The sequence below is a fragment of the Apteryx mantelli genome, chromosome 1 (assembly GCF_036417845.1).
Source record: "Apteryx mantelli isolate bAptMan1 chromosome 1, bAptMan1.hap1, whole genome shotgun sequence".
NCBI classification, from domain to species: domain Eukaryota; kingdom Metazoa; phylum Chordata; class Aves; order Apterygiformes; family Apterygidae; genus Apteryx; species Apteryx mantelli.
Genome location: NC_089978.1, coordinates 157,924,073 through 157,943,164, shown reverse-complemented (window position 1 = coordinate 157,943,164; position 19,092 = coordinate 157,924,073). Strand labels below are relative to the sequence as shown.

The 19,092-nt window shown below is 38.0% G+C and overlaps 1 protein-coding gene across 2 annotated transcripts in view; it reads right to left on the bottom strand.

The window, feature by feature from the left end:
* The window catches only part of BRAF (B-Raf proto-oncogene, serine/threonine kinase), an 82,072-nt gene that overhangs the window by 11,693 nt on the left and 51,287 nt on the right, over positions 1 to 19,092 (bottom strand). For both annotated transcript variants that reach the window (XM_067307888.1, XM_067307895.1), the window contains 9 exons: positions 13,340 to 13,499; positions 11,655 to 11,691; positions 7,436 to 7,572; positions 6,605 to 6,722; positions 6,060 to 6,144; positions 3,552 to 3,728; positions 1,478 to 1,524; positions 939 to 1,057; positions 57 to 188 (listed from right to left, as the gene is read on the bottom strand). In XM_067307888.1, the coding sequence (XP_067163989.1) occupies positions 57 to 188; positions 939 to 1,057; positions 1,478 to 1,524; positions 3,552 to 3,728; positions 6,060 to 6,144; positions 6,605 to 6,722; positions 7,436 to 7,572; positions 11,655 to 11,691; positions 13,340 to 13,499 (1,012 nt within the window). The remainder of the gene's footprint in view (positions 1 to 56; positions 189 to 938; positions 1,058 to 1,477; positions 1,525 to 3,551; positions 3,729 to 6,059; positions 6,145 to 6,604; positions 6,723 to 7,435; positions 7,573 to 11,654; positions 11,692 to 13,339; positions 13,500 to 19,092) is intronic.

Below are 19,092 nucleotides of genomic sequence, written 5' to 3'. Positions count from 1 at the left end.
CCACAGTCAAACAAGAAATTAAAGTCAAACCATTCCCAAGCCCGTACACCCTTTACCTGGTCCCTGTTGTTGATGTTTGAGTATGGTAACTGTCCAGTCATCAATTCGTACAGAACAATCCCAAATGCATACACATCCGACTGAAAGCTATAGGGGTTTTTATCTTGCATCCTAATAACTTCTGGTGCCTGTACCACAAAAGGAAAGAATTAGTTTTTATTTCACTGTGTCACACTGCATCTCACATGCCAGTTACAAAATACAGACTTGTGCAGAGTGTAACAGGTGCAAGGCCTGCTCTTGACCTCAGATGTTACTGGGTCCTAGTACAGAGCGGACTTTGACATGAATCTCAAAATCCCTTGGTTCTCTTTGGCTTGGTGATCCCTTTATTGTTCTACGATAGAACAAAATGACCCTGTAGAGGCTAAGAAGCTATCCTGAAACTAGAATTATAACAACATTGAAAAATTGCTGAAAAATAACTGAAAAAAATAACTGAGCCTTCAGGCTCTTCAGGAAGAAAAGGAGAAAGCTGAGTTGCATAGCATAAATATCCTTCTTATGAAGAGTCAATCTTCAGTGCAACCATGCTTGAATACTTAAAATGTTAACAGCACGTTACTTTTGGCTGGGTGATTCCCCTGCTCCTTTGTAGAAAGCTTTTCATGGCTTTTCTCATCTTCTCCTCAGTCCTCGATTAATCATATCCTTTTTCCTTAGCCACCATTTTCCTTTCAGTTTTAACCCTCAAAATAGGGAATAACATCATCTAGGGTTTTTGCTGACTACTGGAAAACATATGCTTAAAGAAGAACTGAAAAGCATTCATTCATTTCATATTACTGCTTGGCCTTTTCAGCTTAAGATAGCTTATCTATGTACATGTGCTGGCAGTTAAATTGTTTAAAACAGAAAACTATTTCCCCATTACTTACCATCCATAGAATAGATCCAGACAGCTGTTCAAACTGATGGGATCCACTCCATCGTGATTTTACTGTAGCTAGACCGAAGTCACCTATTTTAACTGTGAGGTCTTCATGAAGAAAAATATCTAAAGGGGAAACGTCAAGGAAAAACAAACACACTGTACTGATCCTAAAGATCACAAGAACTGTAAATAGCTATGAATTTGCAACATTAGACATAAGTTTCTAACATCCACCACCATTAAAGAAAGTTACCATTCCTCATGTAATACACATTCTAAGCAGTCAACATCTTGAATTACAGTCCGTTAGGATTATAGATGTAATGACTGGACCAGTACTGAGCAAACTATGGCCCAGATGACTTTCTCAATAGGCATAAAAAGTATTCCTTACTTTGCTACATGATTTTACCCCTTCTCAACCAAATTTCAACCCAGCAAATTTTCATACACGAACAGCTTTTCACATTAATAAGTTCATTTCTGGCAGAAAAAAAGACAACTGATGTCACGTTCCACAGTCGCTTCTCTGGGAAAGGATACTATTACTCTTGAGGTCTCTGTGGATGATTGACTTGGCATGCAAATAACTGAAAAGGAAAATCATAGATTGGGTGGGTTAAATGACATTTCACTAATCAACAGCTCAAAGTTCACTGTACTACTGAAACACAGACTTCACACATTCAAACCGCACACGTTTGTCAAGGTGGTAAAACTTCAGTTACCCATGACAGTTCCTCCAACAGTCAAGAATAACAAAAATAAAATAAAAATTACATTTCCAGCTCAAACCTGATGCTACCGAACAATGAAATAACTATTATACACCAGTTTCTGGTTTTGAGTTCTGTCTAACAACATTCAGAATCAAAATCAAAGAATTACTGTAGTTTTTGACATGCCATTCAGGGTTGAAGGCTCTGTCCCCCAGCTTTTGTGGTGACTGTCAGGCATCTTGTGGAAAATTCTTAGCTTTAGGCAAGCTGTTTTTAAACTGTGGGACACAAAAGTGCTGCTCATTTCTCGGTGTGTACCCCATAAATATGCTGACTGCTTTTAGTAAGGGACTGGAAGAGAGATCCCTCTATTGGGGACTGGATAAATAGACCGCAGGGAGTACAGAGGAGAGTACTTGCCGTGCAGCATAGGTTTAGCCTAAATTAGGCAACTAGCCTTCTACGGCTCTCTGGTTAGTCAATGAGATTGGCACAAACCTGCCAGAAGAGCCTCAGTTCAGGTTCCTACTTTGATTCCTGCTTGTAGAAGAGCTTCTGCATCTCCACTGCCTGCAGAGGGAGCCTGGGGAGACCAGCAGGCTAGCAGGAGCCTGAGGCTGGTTGCTGTAAACACCTCCCCACCCCCTGACTTAAAAAAACATAATACTTGGTAAAAAAAATGGCACTATTAATTTCAATCATCTTACTAGCTTCTAGCTGGAGGGTAATTTCTCTGATCTTATATCAGTGGTTTGATTTTGACACAGAATATTGGGCTAGTTCTGCAAATTCTTACTCTCCTATACCCTTTACGGGAGTAATGATTACTCACACAGGCTTCTTAGAATGAAATAGGTATGTTTTCTCCAAATGCTGAAATCTATTACTTTATTTAATAGAGAGAGCTACAATACTTAAATGAGAAGAACTAACTATAAGTTGATTCTTTCCACTAATAGGGCTGTTTACCTTCTGTGTTATCTTACAGGATTGTGTCCTTCAGTTCGCTAGGTGATTTTTTTTAAAAATGTATTTTTACCTCTTACTATAAGACTATCTGCCTTGTGATGAATATACCCTAAAGCCTTAATCAGAAAAATTATTACAGGAAAAGTACAGGCTATAAAGAGGTAATAAAGGTAATGCAAACTCCAGATTCATTCATATTTTACATAATTCAACACTTTTTATTCAATAGATGTATATTTAAATTAAAAAATTAAATAAACTTTACTCACAAAGTAGTTAGTATATTATTTACTACTATAAAGTTAATGACTTGGTTTTTTGTAAAGGATTCTTAAACAAGATATTGATAACAATAGCCATTCCCACTAAAGATAAAAATGATTTCTTACTACTGTTTTGTTTGTTCTGAAAGCAGAAACTGTATTTCACAGCTTACAATAAAACTTCAGAACCTTAAGTACTTTTGCTTTATCCTTGAAATTGAATGCTTTATATTAAACTGATCACCTGTTGAAACAGGTGTTGACAAAGTATTTGTAGAATTTGGTTTTTCATCTTACATATTCTGGGTACAGATTCAAACTTTTCATTTGTTTATTACTACTTCTCTTAATACAAGAATTAAGGCTGTTTTGCTAACAAGATTGAAAGTTTAACTACATTGTAGTTATTTTTATTCTACTTTCTGAGACTGTCTTCCTTGATGATTTGTCTTTCCCTATGACCTAACAAAAGAACATAAGAATATCTATTTTACTGATCAACAGTAATAAACACTCCACCAGATGCCTTGCTCATCAAGGCAGGACTCTGGTCTTGGCAAAGTGAGCAGATGTTAGCCTGGCTAATTTGCCAGTATCAGTCAGTGTGAAGGGTTTAAGTAAGTGTTGCCCCAACATTCATTTGCAAACAAGTAGTATGATACTTACTCCATGCCTTGTGCAGTCTGCCGTGCAATGTCAATTAGTTTGATCATTTCAAATTTGGTCTCAATGATGTGCAGATGGTGATATAAGCTTGACCCCTCACACCATTGTGTAACAATAGCCAACTGGGGCTTTGTTGAGTAACCCATGAAAAGCAGGATATTCACATGTCGTGTTTTCCTGTTGAAAAGAAGAACAGGAGCAAATCACTGAAAAAAATAGGTGGAACTATCACAGTCTAAATGGATCTATTCCAAATAGAAATTCTTCAGTCAAGCTCAGCTTTCCCTAAAATAACATGGCAAGTGAATTATTGCCAAATTATCTCATCTGCCGAATTATTCCAGCCTTTGGCCTTTCTTATTGTGATGACATGGAACAGCTATTGCAGGGCAAGCACTGCTTCCTCTTGCATTTGCAAGTGACCCAGCACAGTACTGATCAGAAGACACTGTTACCACCAGGTCCATGGGGGACAGCAATGGTCTGAAGGCAGGCCTGCTCTTGTGTAACCCCCTTCCAACTAAAAGATGCTGCCACCCACAAAGACGACTTCTAAAATGAAATTCCAGTCTTGGAGGCTTCCAGAAAGGACAACCTTTTTCTTCAGAAAACAACAGTACATTTTCTTGACAAGGCTTCGGTTTTTCTTAATGCTTTGTTTGATAAGAACATATGTGGAGCCACCATAAAAGCGAGCATGAAAACAGATATGAAAACTGGATATCCTTGTATCCCAGTAGGATACAATATTCTCTATGAACTCGATTCCAAACATCACTGGAAGAGACTGGGGTTCACCACAAAGATTTGGTCAGCTTAAATCAAACCTCTTTGACAGATGGAGCAACTCCAGACATTAAAAGTTCACAAAGTACAATCCTGAGAGGGTTACCTCAGTAGGTATCTCAGTAGATTCAAAGCCTGAAAGAATCTACTGATACTGTGTGAAATATGAAAGATCCTCTTCACTATCCAAGAATGAGAAATGACAGCCTTAATGTCATCAAGTGGAGATGGTGAGTAACTAGATACCTCCAAACATACCAAACAGAGATTACCAAGATGACACACCTCTGAATGCTGGAGTATTTCCTAACTTTCTCAGGGGCAGAGGAAAAAGGCAGGCATTTTTCTTTCAAAACAGCTTGGTACTGAAGGCACTCTGCTCACTGTTGATGAAACCTGATACACCAAGCTTAAAACCTGTGGTAGCTTCTTAAATCCATGCTGCTGCTGCTGAAGACAGCATAGCTCTTCATGTTATCTTATACTGGAAAATCAGCATGGGAGCCTAGAGTGTGAACCCTTTTGTCCTTTCAGCATTGCATACTTGGTCACTTTTTGACTACATGACTTGTGCCTTTTTCAGGTTCAAGGATTTGTCAAGTGGTGGTGAGAATAACTGCAGAGTGAATAAAAATCAGCAGTTTCTCACAAATCCTACCTCAAAGCTCAAAAAATACTATCAAAGCATAAAGGAAAAGGCACACTTATAGATAAATCTAGCTTGCCTGGGTCAAAGGACAGGACAGCTGACTACCGTAAGTGCTGAAATGATCAACAACAGAGAAAGGCTGGACTCCAGCTAGGAGGCTTCCAGCAGAATTTGGACTAGGAATGAATGCAAGATTTCTGACATCAGACTTTGGTTTTCAGTAACTTCTCCTGAACAGATATGTCAAAAAATACACCCAGGTCTCTGTGGTAGCACACCCCAGTGAGCCTCTCCTTTCACAACTATGGGCTTAGAGTTTTCAGGACGTTTCTACAGGGAAAAGGCTGACCATCCCCTTTTCACCATGCATCTTACTAGGGACACTCTTCCAGAAGTCGCACCCAGTTCAACACAACAGCTTCCCAGAGACAACAGGTTTCTTTCTAGTTTGTTTCTTAAAACAGAATTATGCTCAAGACAGTAATTGGGTGCCAACAGTCTTCTCCAATAAATATTCTACCATATTGCGTTGATGGATCCTTTAAGTACTGAACCCAAGACAAATACTTTCTCTGAGAAAGTACAAGCAGGAAACATGAACAAAAGATCAAGAAACGACTTCATGAGAAAAGCATAAAAAAACCTCAAGAAGAGTCTCTTACTGAAAAGAAATAATTAAATGGTGGAAGATATGGGCAGTGGTGCTGTCAGAAAACAGTTAATCACGCTCTCCTTCAATGTCAAAATAAGGATGAGAAGAAAGAAGGGCCTACAGTATACGTTCAGGCTTGACTGTGCCCTGCGGGTACTATAATATCAAAAACCAGTCCTGTCTCAAGTGTTTGGAAGTATGTACACTCACAACATGACTGTACAGACAAACATATACAGGGGAAGGAAGAATTAGCAGTGGATACAAAGAAATGTTTAAAAATTGCAAGTTATATTTTCTGTTCAAGGTATCATCATGGAAGAGGAATAAGACCAATGTGTTCTAATGGAAATACAAAATGCAATGATTACTGAAGCATAAATCTACACAGATGATCTTACATCATTAAAAATATTCCTACCTGAGCACTCCTACTTCATTTTTGAAAGCCTGTAACTGTTGAGGTGTAGGTGCCGTAACATTCAACATTTTCACTGCCACATCACCTTAAAACAGCAATTTTTAAAAAGTGTTGTTGACACAGAATCTTCAATTGCAAAAATGCTAAATAGAACAAATACTGAGATACCCTATTTTCTAGCTGTGGTGAAATCAAATATTACAATATTAAAATAAGTAAATACTCTGTAAAAGCATATAAACATTATTCTTACTTTACTATGTGAAATCCTAGCTGTGTCTAAGTTTTCCATACACACACACACACACACGCTCGCTCGCTTGCTCACTCACGGGATTCTAATTCAGTGAGATGGATACTTCAGCTTCGCTAGTAACTGTTTCAACTTCACCCTAAATATAACCTCATTGGCCAATGCATGCAAGAGTTGAGTTTCTAAACTGCTAGATATTCTACCTATTTAACACACTGCTTTTTTTAATTTAAAAAGCATTCAGATAATGTCACTTTCTTGAGATTAACTCTTTGCCATGATGGCCACATACCATGCCACTTTCCTTTGTAGACCGTTCCAAACGATCCAGACCCTATCCTTTGTCCAACTGTGATCTGTCCATCTGGTATCTCCCAATCATCACTTGAATCCCGTCGACCGAGGGTTTTCTTGGCACAAATAAAAAAAGAAAGTGAACATTTTAATGCCTGCTAGTATAGACCCTTTGTTAAAGATTTTATAGCAGTATTTTATATGATGAAAGTCTTAAAATAACTTTTCTTTCAAACGTTGCATTTGACTTGCAGAATAAGTATTTAAGTGCTTGAATTACAACTCAATCTTTATTCTTTTCAAGCTAGGCATATATAAGACCTCAGTACATAGGTATATTAAACAATTTTCTGACATGAAATATTTTTCACAGACTTCCAGCGGTGTCAAAACTAGTAAAAATTGAGAAACTCTTAACAAAAGGAAGTCTCATGACTGAGTAAGAATTAAAAAATAAATGAGGTTAAATGTGAATTTAAAAAATGGGGTAATTTTTATGTATTGTTACATTTGAGAATCACTACAGAACATTCAACTGTTCATGAAACATGGTGGGAAAAGTTAAACTGTTCTTTGAAGGGTAACTAGCATTACAGTGAGAAGCACACCAAGACTTTTGGGTGCAACACAGTAAAAGTGAGTAGAGACAATGATTTAAGTGCTTATGTATAGTCCCACAATTTCAATGTTCCATTATTTATTGATTCAAAGTCCTTGATCATTACAATAGTCATCCTCTGAATAAGTTCTGATTGCTTTGATAAAATAAAAGTGAGAAGAACATGGGTGTGTGCTATAGCGGAATGAAAAGAATTGATCTTTCCCTTACCATTCTATTTCTGTCTTCTGAGGATGAGGATGACTTCCTCTCCCGTTGGGGTCCTGGTGATTTCTGTAACGCTTTCACATTGGTGAGTGACCCAGGCAAAGAGGCAGGAGGGGTTGCAGACAAACCTGCAGTTGAACCTAAATTTCAGAAACAGCGTAACTTTATCTATGATTATAAGAAGCCAGCTTATAAGAATGTACTAATACTAAGTGCAAGAATTGTGTTTAAGATGCGGTATCTCCAAAGATCAATGTAAATGTTAAGAGGGAACAAATACATACTTTAGGAATGTTGTACTAATACTAAATTAGTGCTCAAGTCTCACTCAGGTAACAGAAAGAGGCAAAGTCCATAGCAAACATCCCTACATACCAGACAGTCCTCAGTCTTTTGTTTGTGAATTATCAGAAAGACACTGTTTCTTTAAGTAAAAAGTATGTATTTTTTAATTCCAACAGTTTCTTTGACAAGAAAAGTAGTAGCATTTCAGTTAACAGCAGCTGCCTCTCAAGACTTCTTGTAGCTAACCTTTCTGGGGCTCAATAAATAGCTGAGATATTGTACTTTAGAATTAAAATAACATTTCTATATTTTGTATTTAGTCTTTCTAGCTCAGTCTCCAAGTGCCACCTCAAAAAAATTTGGCTGTTTTAAAGTTCTGTTAGCAGAGAGCTCTTCCAAATAAAAGATTGTAGAAAGGATTAAAAAAAGAACAAATACTTTAGTTAACTATTTGAAGCATATTCTATTAAATACAAAAAGTATAATACATTTATAGCATACATGTTATATAAACAAAGCTATGCAGGAAAATGTCACTGATAGGGCTGTGCTTCAGAGCTCCAATGCCTCTTTACAAATAGAACACTTCAACTAGACACTGGCTTTTAAAATACACTATAATTATTAGTAACAAGGTTATGCCAACACTCCCAATGCAAAGGACATAAAATAGGGTCAACAGTTGATTAAATTTATGCTGCTCTGCTAAACAATGCACGTCACTTTATGAGACCTCCAACACTCCAGTGCCTTCTCTTACCTCAGTGCTTTGGGAAGTGGTGGAAGACAGTACTCCCGCCTCATATTCCTTCAGAAGCCCCTTTCTTACCTCAAGAATCTCCTAATGCCAACCTGAATTCAAATTCCTCTTTAACTTTTATAACTTGAGTTCAGTCACACTGGGTGTGCTAATTTATCAGACTATACTAATCATTGCCTCTCCATACAAGTGGAAGCGCCCAATGACAACATCCCAACACATCAAAAATGGGATGCAGCACCCATAACATTTTTCCTACATGCTGAAGGAGCAATAATGATGCATATTGAGCATCCTAACAACATTTACACATACTCAGAAGCCAGTGAGCTAAGGAATGGCTTCCACACATATATCAAATTAAGTGTATGATGCTTAAAGAACAGGAAAAATTTTCCCAAAGCTTACTACATTACAGTTTTTCTCTGTAATATCAAAGCTCTACTAGAATGTAGTTTCATTACAGGTAAGTAGAGTCTCCTACTAAATTTTTAAATAGAAAGAAATACTAGCACAATATTTACGCTTCATTGAAAAAGGTTACAGAACATGGTAGAACATTATAGTTATCTGCTCATAGCAGTATCAGAAGGCCTGTTTTCCAGGATAACACTGGACTTAAGTTATTCTCTGGGGCTTTGAAGCTGTATTTAACGTATTCCATTCTGTAGTCAGTTTGTTTGTTGGGAACACTTATCTTCTTAAAAAAAAAAAATCTGGAACAATTTTGCAAGTTCATAAAGTGAACTGCTCTTGATATATTCTGAAACAAAAGTCTTTGAAACAGCCAAGGTGGTAGCATTTGAAAACCACATACTACATGCACTGAATTACCCATTCCTGCATGTATACATATATATAAAGATATTAATATTCCATGCTATTACTTAATAGTTGTTTTTTCCAGTATATGAAATCCTGAGAGTTCTGGGATTTTGTGCAATACAACAGATCCATTGACAGCTTTAGGCCTGAATTATCCCCAGAATCAATAACATGTGAAAAACAGAAGTCTTATTTTGTGCAGTTCAAGTCACAAACATTTCACTGAAAGTTTACAAACCAAGAACTACACAAGAGCCTGATCTGGTCTAAATCATCTAGTGCCCCAGTGCGGTAATAATAAAACTCTTGAAAAAAGAAGTATTTATTAGAAGTTGACATTACTTGAAAAGCTTGAGACCTAACAAGGTATCAATGGAAATGTTTGTAACTCACATTTTATTTCCTAGATTACTTTTTAAAACAAAGAATATTGCATACAGAAAACTGTTAAAGCACTTAACTGACTTAAAATGAACAGTCAAGGAAATTCTAAGTTAAGGATGCCACTTTGTCTTTGAAACCATTCCAATGAAATCCAAGAACCTTTGTTTAGAAAAATTATGTTAAGGTCTGTATAAAAACCTCAACTATGAAATTCCTTGCTTTAGAAGATTTAAGTCAGACTTTATTTATAGTCATTTTCAAGCGTGTAAAGGTGAAAGTGAGTATGTGTGAAAAGCACATTCAAAGCATTCCAGCCAGGCCAAGCAAAAAAACAGAGGTGTTTTGATAAACTCACACACTTACATACACACGGTGTGAGGGTGAGGCACAAACAGCATCTGTGGTTTTACTTATTTTGTTTTGGGTGAAAACAAGAAAGAAGAGCCCAACTACCTCTGAACACTGGGCCAGGCTCAAAATCAAACACTATTTCACTGGGGACAGAATGAAGGAGGGGACTGGGAGTCCGGGATTGGTATTTCCGAAGACAGCGCATCAGCTGGTTCAAAGGGGCTGTTAGAGAGAAAGAGACGGGCAGGCAGAGACAGAAAGACAGACACATAGAAGAAATGAAAGAAGTCATGGGAAATAACTAGGATGCTTTGACTCCTATTCATAGATTGCTTCTGTACTTTGAAGGAAAAAAATGTCAATTATTAAAAACATTATTTCAAGAATGGGAATGGCCAATTGTTCTCAGATGCCAAGCAGACGGTTTATGATCAAAAGTTAAAACCAACATGATAGCACAACATTTAAATGCTGGACAAAATGGGCAAAACTGTGGAGAGCCACACCTACCAAGACATACAAGATAGTTAAAACTGGCACCTTTAAACTAGTATGCTTGCAGGATTAAAGGAAATTTGTTTTAAAAGTGTTCTATTGCTGGCATAAGAAAAAACAGCTCCCCCAAACACAAACCAGTAGGTAGGTACTATCCTACTAGCTAGCAGATTCCAATGGGAAAGAAAAATAATTAGTGATAGCTCATGGTACAAAACCTTAGAGATCAAGATGGAATGCATCAAGGTAATTCAGACTTTGCTTATGGTTGAAGCAAGTCATAATTAATAGGAGATGAATGTGTTAATAATTTGGAGTTAGAGAAACTGTCACATGCCTGCCCTCTTTATTAGATACAGCTGTATCGTTTCAAAGATATAAACACAGTATAGGAGAAGCCCTCACAAGACCTTGACAACCAATGGGAGAACTGACTTGACAGGTCTGTGCAAAACACGTAAAGAATAATAAATCTATCTTCTGATGCTAGTTCTCTCTTTACAGTGAATTAAGGCTGCGTACAACACCGTTACTGAAAGGAACATAAAGAGATCTGGTTTTAACTTAAGGTCCTAACAACTTGGTTCCAAGATCAGCACAGGCATGCAGTACAGCAAAGCAGCATCTTCAGCAGGGGTAGAGGGGGAGAAGAAGTGCAGTATTTCATGCTGCTTTGGGATGCAGCAATTCATACAGAAGGTCCATCTACTGTGTCAACGGACTTCAAAGAAAAGCCCCTGTTGTTTCCATGGGTGGAAGGGTAACAACAGGCATAAAAATCTTTGAGAAAGAGTTGGGAGTTACAGCATATCTGTGTGCAGTCATGTGAGTGAGAGACTGTGTGTGAGAGGAAAAAAATACAAGAGTGTAAGATAATTTTAAGACTAAAGCTAGATACCACTTTGAAACTTTTTCTCCTTCTGTCTCCCCCACTCCCAAAATGACTGGCAAATGATTCAAACCTTTGTCGATACTAAGATCATGGACAAGCAAACGCAAATTCATTTTTTGTTCTAGTCATATTCCCCCTTGTGTCTGTGTTTTGTAGAAGTAGACGAAGGGAAGGGATAAAGCAATTGTGGAATTAAATACAGCACAGGAGCTAGTTTAAACACTACTTACCTCCCTCTCCTCGTAAACTCTGGTCTCTAATCAAGTCCTGTAAATAAGAAAAAAAAAAATTGTATCCAATTCCCGTATTCTCATTAAATTACAGAATAAAGAGGGGAATTAGGGAAATTAGGAATCCATAACCATTTTATTTGCTGTCCAGCAAATAAAAGTTGTTTCCTGTCTTGACTTACTAACAACAGCAACTCCAAGGAACTAGTTATAACAACTATTACACTTTTCAAAATGATTTAATTTAAAACAGCATCTCCCAGCAGCAAACTGAAAGGCACACAACAAATGCTAACAAGAAAATAAGGATTTAAACATGCAATTGGCCAAAAAGCAAGAAGAAATACTGAACCAAACTTTCTAGTTATACTGTTGGTCACAAAAAATATTTGAACTTGCATATTGGAAGCTGGGACATCTATTTCCTGTATTGAGGTAAATAAATCAAATGAGTTCTGCTTTTTTTTTTTTTTTGTAACAAACTGTCTCATTTACATACCCAGATGCACTCAGTTCTTTTCAGAAACGACTGATCGCAATAGGTGCCCTTCACTTGCTGCCCACTGTTAACTGAGAGCATCTTTTACAAACTACTCATACCGCAAGTAAACTACACTAAGAATAGCAGTTTTCTGAACAGAAAGCAATTCTAGCAAATTCCATCTGTAGGTCCATTTTCATCATTAAGGTTTTTTTTGTTGTTGTTGTTGTTACATCAGGGTATCTAGGCTATGGTTGCACAATTATTTTATTCCTTCATACATTTACTGTGTTGCTGAAATCGCTGGTCCTGCCTTTTAGCTGCACTCAGTGCTATATACCACATGTGAGTGACTGTGCAGCCACACTCTTAATAGTCAACTTACTTTTCACCTTTTACTCAAAGCAAAAAGGATTTTGTGCATTGTAATGTCCAAGTAGACTTCAAGACTGCTCACCTGACAAGTGAATAATTTCTAAAAAGTGGACTCAAGGGTAAAAAAAAACAAGTCATATATCAGCTAAATTGCAAAGAGTATGCTGTAACCAACATTTTGGAAGGTGCTTGCTGGCATTATGCCTAATATCAACCATTATTAAATATTACAATTCAGCATCCAGAAATTTCAAAAATGGGGAAAACACATTAACTGTAGCAGTTTCTGGACACTACGAAAGAATGTTTACAATATTATATATTGGGCTCCTGAAATCTGAAGCAATGCTCAGTAAATCCGAATTCAGCTTACTGCAATAAACATATCTCCTTCAATGCCAGGAACACTTCTGTTAAGTCCAAATATTAAAAAAAAATCTCTCATATAAAGAAATATATAAATGCATAGAAAGGTTTGCAAGAGTGGTTACTGGCTTTCAGATTCTTAATGTGGTGGTACAGCTAGCAGTACAAGCCTTGGGACTAATCATAAAAAACGAGTGATAAATTTTGACAGCATGGCTGTTTGAAAATGAAAGGACAGGACTGTCAAAACACAGTTTCTGCTTTTGGAGAAGGGGTTATTTGCATTCTCACAGCTCTGACTAGCAAAAACCTTCTTATCTGGTACCTGTGAAGATTCTGAGAGACCACTAAGAACTAGCTTAAAAATTTAGTATCTGTGTGTGCACATTACAAATTAATGCACTGATATGGGTAAGGAAAAAAAAAATCCACCATTTCTGACCTAAACATTCTTAATACTTACATCAATATTGACTGGCTCGATTGTATTGATGTGAACATTGGGGGCTGAAGACGATCGGTCACGTTGCCCAAATTGATTCCGATGGTCTTCATCTGCTGGTCGGAAGGGCTGTGGGATTGGAATGGATTTTGAAGGAGAAGGACTAGGGAGAATTGGTGGTCTGAGAAACAAAGTCAAGGAAAAAGAGGATTTAGGTCTACAAATGGCTTCAAATACTGCATAGTGGGTGTGGTAAATCCTTTTCAACTACAATAATACATACATAAAAAAGCTGGTCTAAAGGCCTGCATAAAAACAATTTATAATGAATGATCTCTATTCCCCTAGGATCAATTGCAACAACCCTCTGCTGCATAAACTACCCAATTACATGGCTGTGAAAGTGTTCTGAGCTTCCAAAACCAAAGAAAAGTCTAACAAATCCACATCATACCTAGCTAGTAATATTAAATCCTGATGTAAAAAATTAATATGGCCCAACATGCACTGCAGACATTGAGATGCTCTGCAGTTTATTAATATAATAAACTCTTTTTAATGGCAACCATTGAGAACTAAAAACACTTAACATCTCACATCAACATTACAATCAAAAGATGTCACAAAAGAAATTGTAAGGATAGGATCACTGTGCAATGAAGACAGACTGAAAACTGAATATTGGTCACTCAATTAATATTATGGCCAGAGTAATATGAATTATTGATATCAAAGTAAAAATAACATTACCTTTTAACCTCAACCTTCAGAAAATAATTTTGAATAGTGCAACATTTTAAATGTTATTTACAATGTTACAGTTACAGAGATTTGGCCTGAAAGGTAGCGTTCAGACTATACAGATGAGTTTTTTGAAGAAATGCAATTGCTGCAGGTCATAGAACTAGATCAAGTATTTTATTTATAGGACCATGAACCACATTTAAAAAAGAAAACATCTAAAACACTTGCCTTTTCATTTGCAAGAAGGCAGAATCACTTATTTGGTTATCCTGCTATTTCGGTAAAGTGCAGTAAATTAGCATTCATCTCTTACTCAAGTCAAGGTCAATCACTGTTAAGTCTAATGATTCAATTTAATGGATATAAGGCAAAAGTTCAATGAGAAATGCTTGTCACCTTCTTCAAAGAGAACTTTATGCTTAAAATATACTCGATAGCCGACAACGAGGTTTTCAGAACTTAGAGAAAACACAGCTCCTAAGGGAGGAGTGGAGTCCTCTAGCCATTAAACTACTCCATGGGTTACCGTGCCCACAAAGGCAATGCCCACAGGCAGAAGCTGCAGATACAACCCGTACAACAGCCTATAGCAGCAAGAGGGTTCTGGCACCGTCTCCTGTAAGTGAACGCTCCCTGGCCTCTCCAAAGAGATTTAAGGGCTACTAACATTCTCAACGGGATCTCTGATGCTTTTCTCAGAAATGGGTCTGCTTTAAAGGAGACTATTACCCTACTTTTCATAACAGATTTTATACAGTTTGGCACAGATCCTCAACACACTCAGTACCCCAAAAGTACCTGTCATCTTTTCCTTCCTGGCTAACACACTCACAATCAAGAATAGAGCATTTACCAATGAGTTCAAATAACAGTCTAGTAAGTCCTAGTAAAAAAATACTTAATTATATTTATGGAGTGGGAATAAAAAAGGGGGGAGGGAGTAGGTAGGGGCTTAACTCTGCTAAACTTGTTTTTGAGAGATGATCTATTTTCAGATGACAGAATACAAATATTTTTATACTGGGAAGCAATGAACTGAAACTGCCACTAGGCATATCTTGGAGGAAATGCCTTCAACAGCCCAGCATTTGGGCTCAGAAAATACTCAGAATTTCAGAAATGCCATTAAAAAAAAGCAGTTAGTGTGAATATGTACATACTAAAATTTTCCTCCAGTGCAAACAAGTGCAGTTGGGTAAAATCTTTTCTACTGTGAATGAGGAAGTTTTGAACTCCTGAACGTTTTTATAAAGAAATCACACAACTAGAACCCACCTCAGGAGATGGGACACTGCACAGATACGAATGCAGGACTTGGCTGACATTCTAAGAGACCATATTTTCATGTAAAGGCAAGTGTATCAGAAGCTGCACAGAAAGATTTCAGAAGAAAAGCATAAAACCCGCCTCGGGCAGGCTAGGACTATCATTGTTGGGATAGCTGGCTCCTGCTTAAACTTCCTGTGACTTCTTGGCAACAATGAAATCTAAGGAAATGTGTAACAATAGCAACCAGATCATTGCACTGGGGTGACTACGAGTGTGCATTTAAGCTCTGCCACACAACTAGAGCAGAAGCAACTAGACTTTCTGTAATCATGAGTAAGCCAAGGAAGAAAAAATTCAATTGCAGAAATACTGTTTCAACTGCATTCTCCTTTATGAGTCATAAATGGTCATCCGCTAAATGAAACCACAAACACTTTTGTATTTCTGGTCACAAGTCATCAAGCGCAGCATGCTGCTATCAGAGGGCATGCTACACCATGCCACATTTTAAAACAATTTGAATTGCTTTCACTACGCATTGGATTTTAACTCAGGGAAGTTCACTATCTTCAGAAAACAACTACAGGTTGACACAAAACTCTCCTTTTTTGGATTTCTAAGCTATTATTGTGAGAGCTTCTGGGCTTTAGATGCCAAATAATCCAGAGAAGGAAATCTTGTGAGCAGTTAGCCATGTGCTCTACCTACACAAGCAGGATTTCATCAACGGGTGTCCTTGGGACATTTCTAAAGACCAAGTTATTTTTGCTAAATGTAAGCTTCACTTGAAAGAGGTAACCAGTGAACAGACACAAGCAGTTTGCTAGCCAAGCTGGCCTTCTGGGTTCACAAGTTCAAGACAGACTGAACTGGCAGCTGCTGGCTGTGTGCAGCAAAGGCTGCACCCTGGTCTGCATCTATGCTGCAGAAGACAAACCAGCACAGAGAATACAGCAATCCTCTTAGCTACCAGAAGCCCATTCTCAACAGTATTTTAAATACTCCAGGAGAGTGCAAAAAGGGACACTGGAGCAAAAAGGAGCAGCCATCACAATTTGGGAGAGGGTGACATTGTCTGTTCTAGGACATTGCTATAAAACTAGTTCTGTAGGCTACGCTGCATGTACAGGCTGGCACTAAGACAACAGTAAGTGCCAGCAAACAAATTGCCAAAAATTGAAGAGGACCAGAACACAGCTGCTGCAAAGAACTGTTTACTGTGGCATCCATGTAGCAGGCTGGAGCTTAGAGAAGCAGAGCAGTTTAAGCACCAGGATTTGAGTTTGTCGCTCCTGTGGCCTTTGTGAGCAGTTAACAGCCAGCCTTCTTGCTAGAAGGAAACTTCTACAAATAAGGGCAATATTCGGATTGATTAGAGAGGTTATACCACCTCATTTTGCACATTTTCTTCAAGCCTTCTAGGTGGGTATTCCTTTACCAATAATTCCCAGCTTTCCAGGCAAACAGGCTGATAGAGTTATCAAATCTAAGTTTTTAATGTGCTATAACCATACTGTTTGGCAGTATGCCAGAACATGCTTTCCTTGGACCATGAATTTGTTATAAAACACATCGCTCCCTCCCCTTTGACCAAGACCAAACAGAAAGAGGTTTTGTCAGGAGGTGGAAAAGCAAGCCAGGAAAGGAGAACATAACCTAATTGATGCTACTAGTGACAGACACATGCAGATTTTAACCCTTTGTCAATGACAACAAACATCAGTGTGTCCACAGACTTAGTGTGCTACAAAACTAGGTCCACAGGAAAGAGGAAGGCAACTCAGAAGAGTGCCCACAGATGCTACTAAATATGTAAGGTATTTTATGGTATCGTAACTCCTTATACAGTACACCCACTATAACTTGCAATGATACAAGCTAGTTCACCTTACAAATATGAAAGGAAGCTTTAACACAAATTATCTTCAGTTTCCTTAAACTCACCAACATAATTTGTCATGTATTTAAGAGCTGGTCTACTCAGGAAAGATTTTTCTTAACAGGTTTGTTTGGAGTTCAGGAATTTTATTCAAAAAAATTTTGCTGCAGTTATGCAAATACACACAGCTTCAATTACAGTAGTATATGCTACTTCTCTTAAATGAGAGCATCTCTACTAGACTGAGATTCCCCCTCCCCCCCCCCCCCCCCCCCCCAATACAAAGCCTTCTGAACAAGTGTGTCTCAGTGATGATTAGCCACAGGGCTCGGCGTAGTACACACTGCTTATCTGGCAGATCGCTTGCAATAGTTTCTGATGGGTATCTGCAAAAACTTGTGTCAAACTACCAGAACCTTTTTTTCGTTCACACTAAAGTTTGATTGGCTTTGGTTCTGTTGCTGCCATTAGCCAGGAGCATGGTGGCACTTTCATGTTGAAACAGTTTTTTTTAAAACTGTTAAGCATCCTGGGTAGAGTGCTACAGGGTATTTCAACTGCAGTAGCAACTAGGCAAACTGCATATTTGTGAGGTCAAACATCCTATAATTATTGTGGTACCCCAATGATATTGCCAGAAAACAAAACAAAAAAACCCACAAAGCAATTTCTTTCTTTCCCCACCTCTGCAACACGGAAAGGGTCGATAGCACCAAATCAAATGTACATTTTTGGATAAAAGGACAGCAGTGCAAGCTTGTAACTGCAAGCTACAGAAGATCACTTCCAGAGCACCCTATGCAGAAGTCAGTCTAAAAATGTCATAGGAGAAGTCTTTAACAGTCATAACTTAATACGGATTACAGCATTTTTCCATATCATGATAATTTGCTGCTTTCATCCATGTCAGTTTATAGGTAATAGTATTTGTAAATCAACTCCTAGCACTGTCACAATCGTGTGCATTTACACTGATGTTTGGGTCCATGTCAAAGCTTTGCAATATTTTCGTAAAACTTACAACAGCTTCATATATATGGGGCTATAAAGAGAAACCACATAGCTGCCATTTGTTCTCCAAACTAGGGCTCAGTTCACTAGCATGTTTTTGCAAACAAAAGTTTTGGGGAGCAAGAGGCTTTCCCCTCATATTATACAGAATAAGGACGTTTTTTCATAACAATTCTGGCACCAGGCCCTTTTCTGCTGAGCAAGACCGCATACCAGTTTGGGTATCATAGGTAGTTTGCTAACATTTGCACGGAGTGGTCTGGAAAAGGTATGATGCCAGAATCTTTAGGGAAAAGCCTCATCTTTGTTTTACGTAATGAAACACAAAGGTTTTCCTCACCAAAGCACATATGGATCTAAGTGGTGATGTAGTACTAAAGGTAATCGTGTAAGATTTTTTTTTTTCTTGGCTTTTCAGAACCTTTTCTAGACATTTAAATATCTTCATCTGAGGCAGAATGATCAGTGAACATTTGTAAGACTGAAAGGAAAGCAGAGGTGTTTAATCACAGGCTAGAGGCTACTATAAGACAGGGGCTGGCAAACTTCCCAAAATGGTGCACAGACTATCCCCCTTTCTTCCTCTAAGTCAGAGATTAAGTATGTCGGGAAATGTTGCTTTTCACAGTGTTGCCAGCCTGCTTAGTGGCAGTATCCTGCCTCAAAAGCAAAGGTAGGAGCTTAAAGCTCCTACCAAGTCCAGCCTGCCTCTGTGCTATTTAAAATCTGCCCATGCGCCCCCCTACCACCCATTCCATAGGTTACTTACCCTGCCATAACATCTGCCTCATGAGTTTGCTGAGTTTTGCCCAACATCATCTGAGAGAATAGATGGAAGTAGAAAAAGAAAACTTTGGAATATTATGAAAAG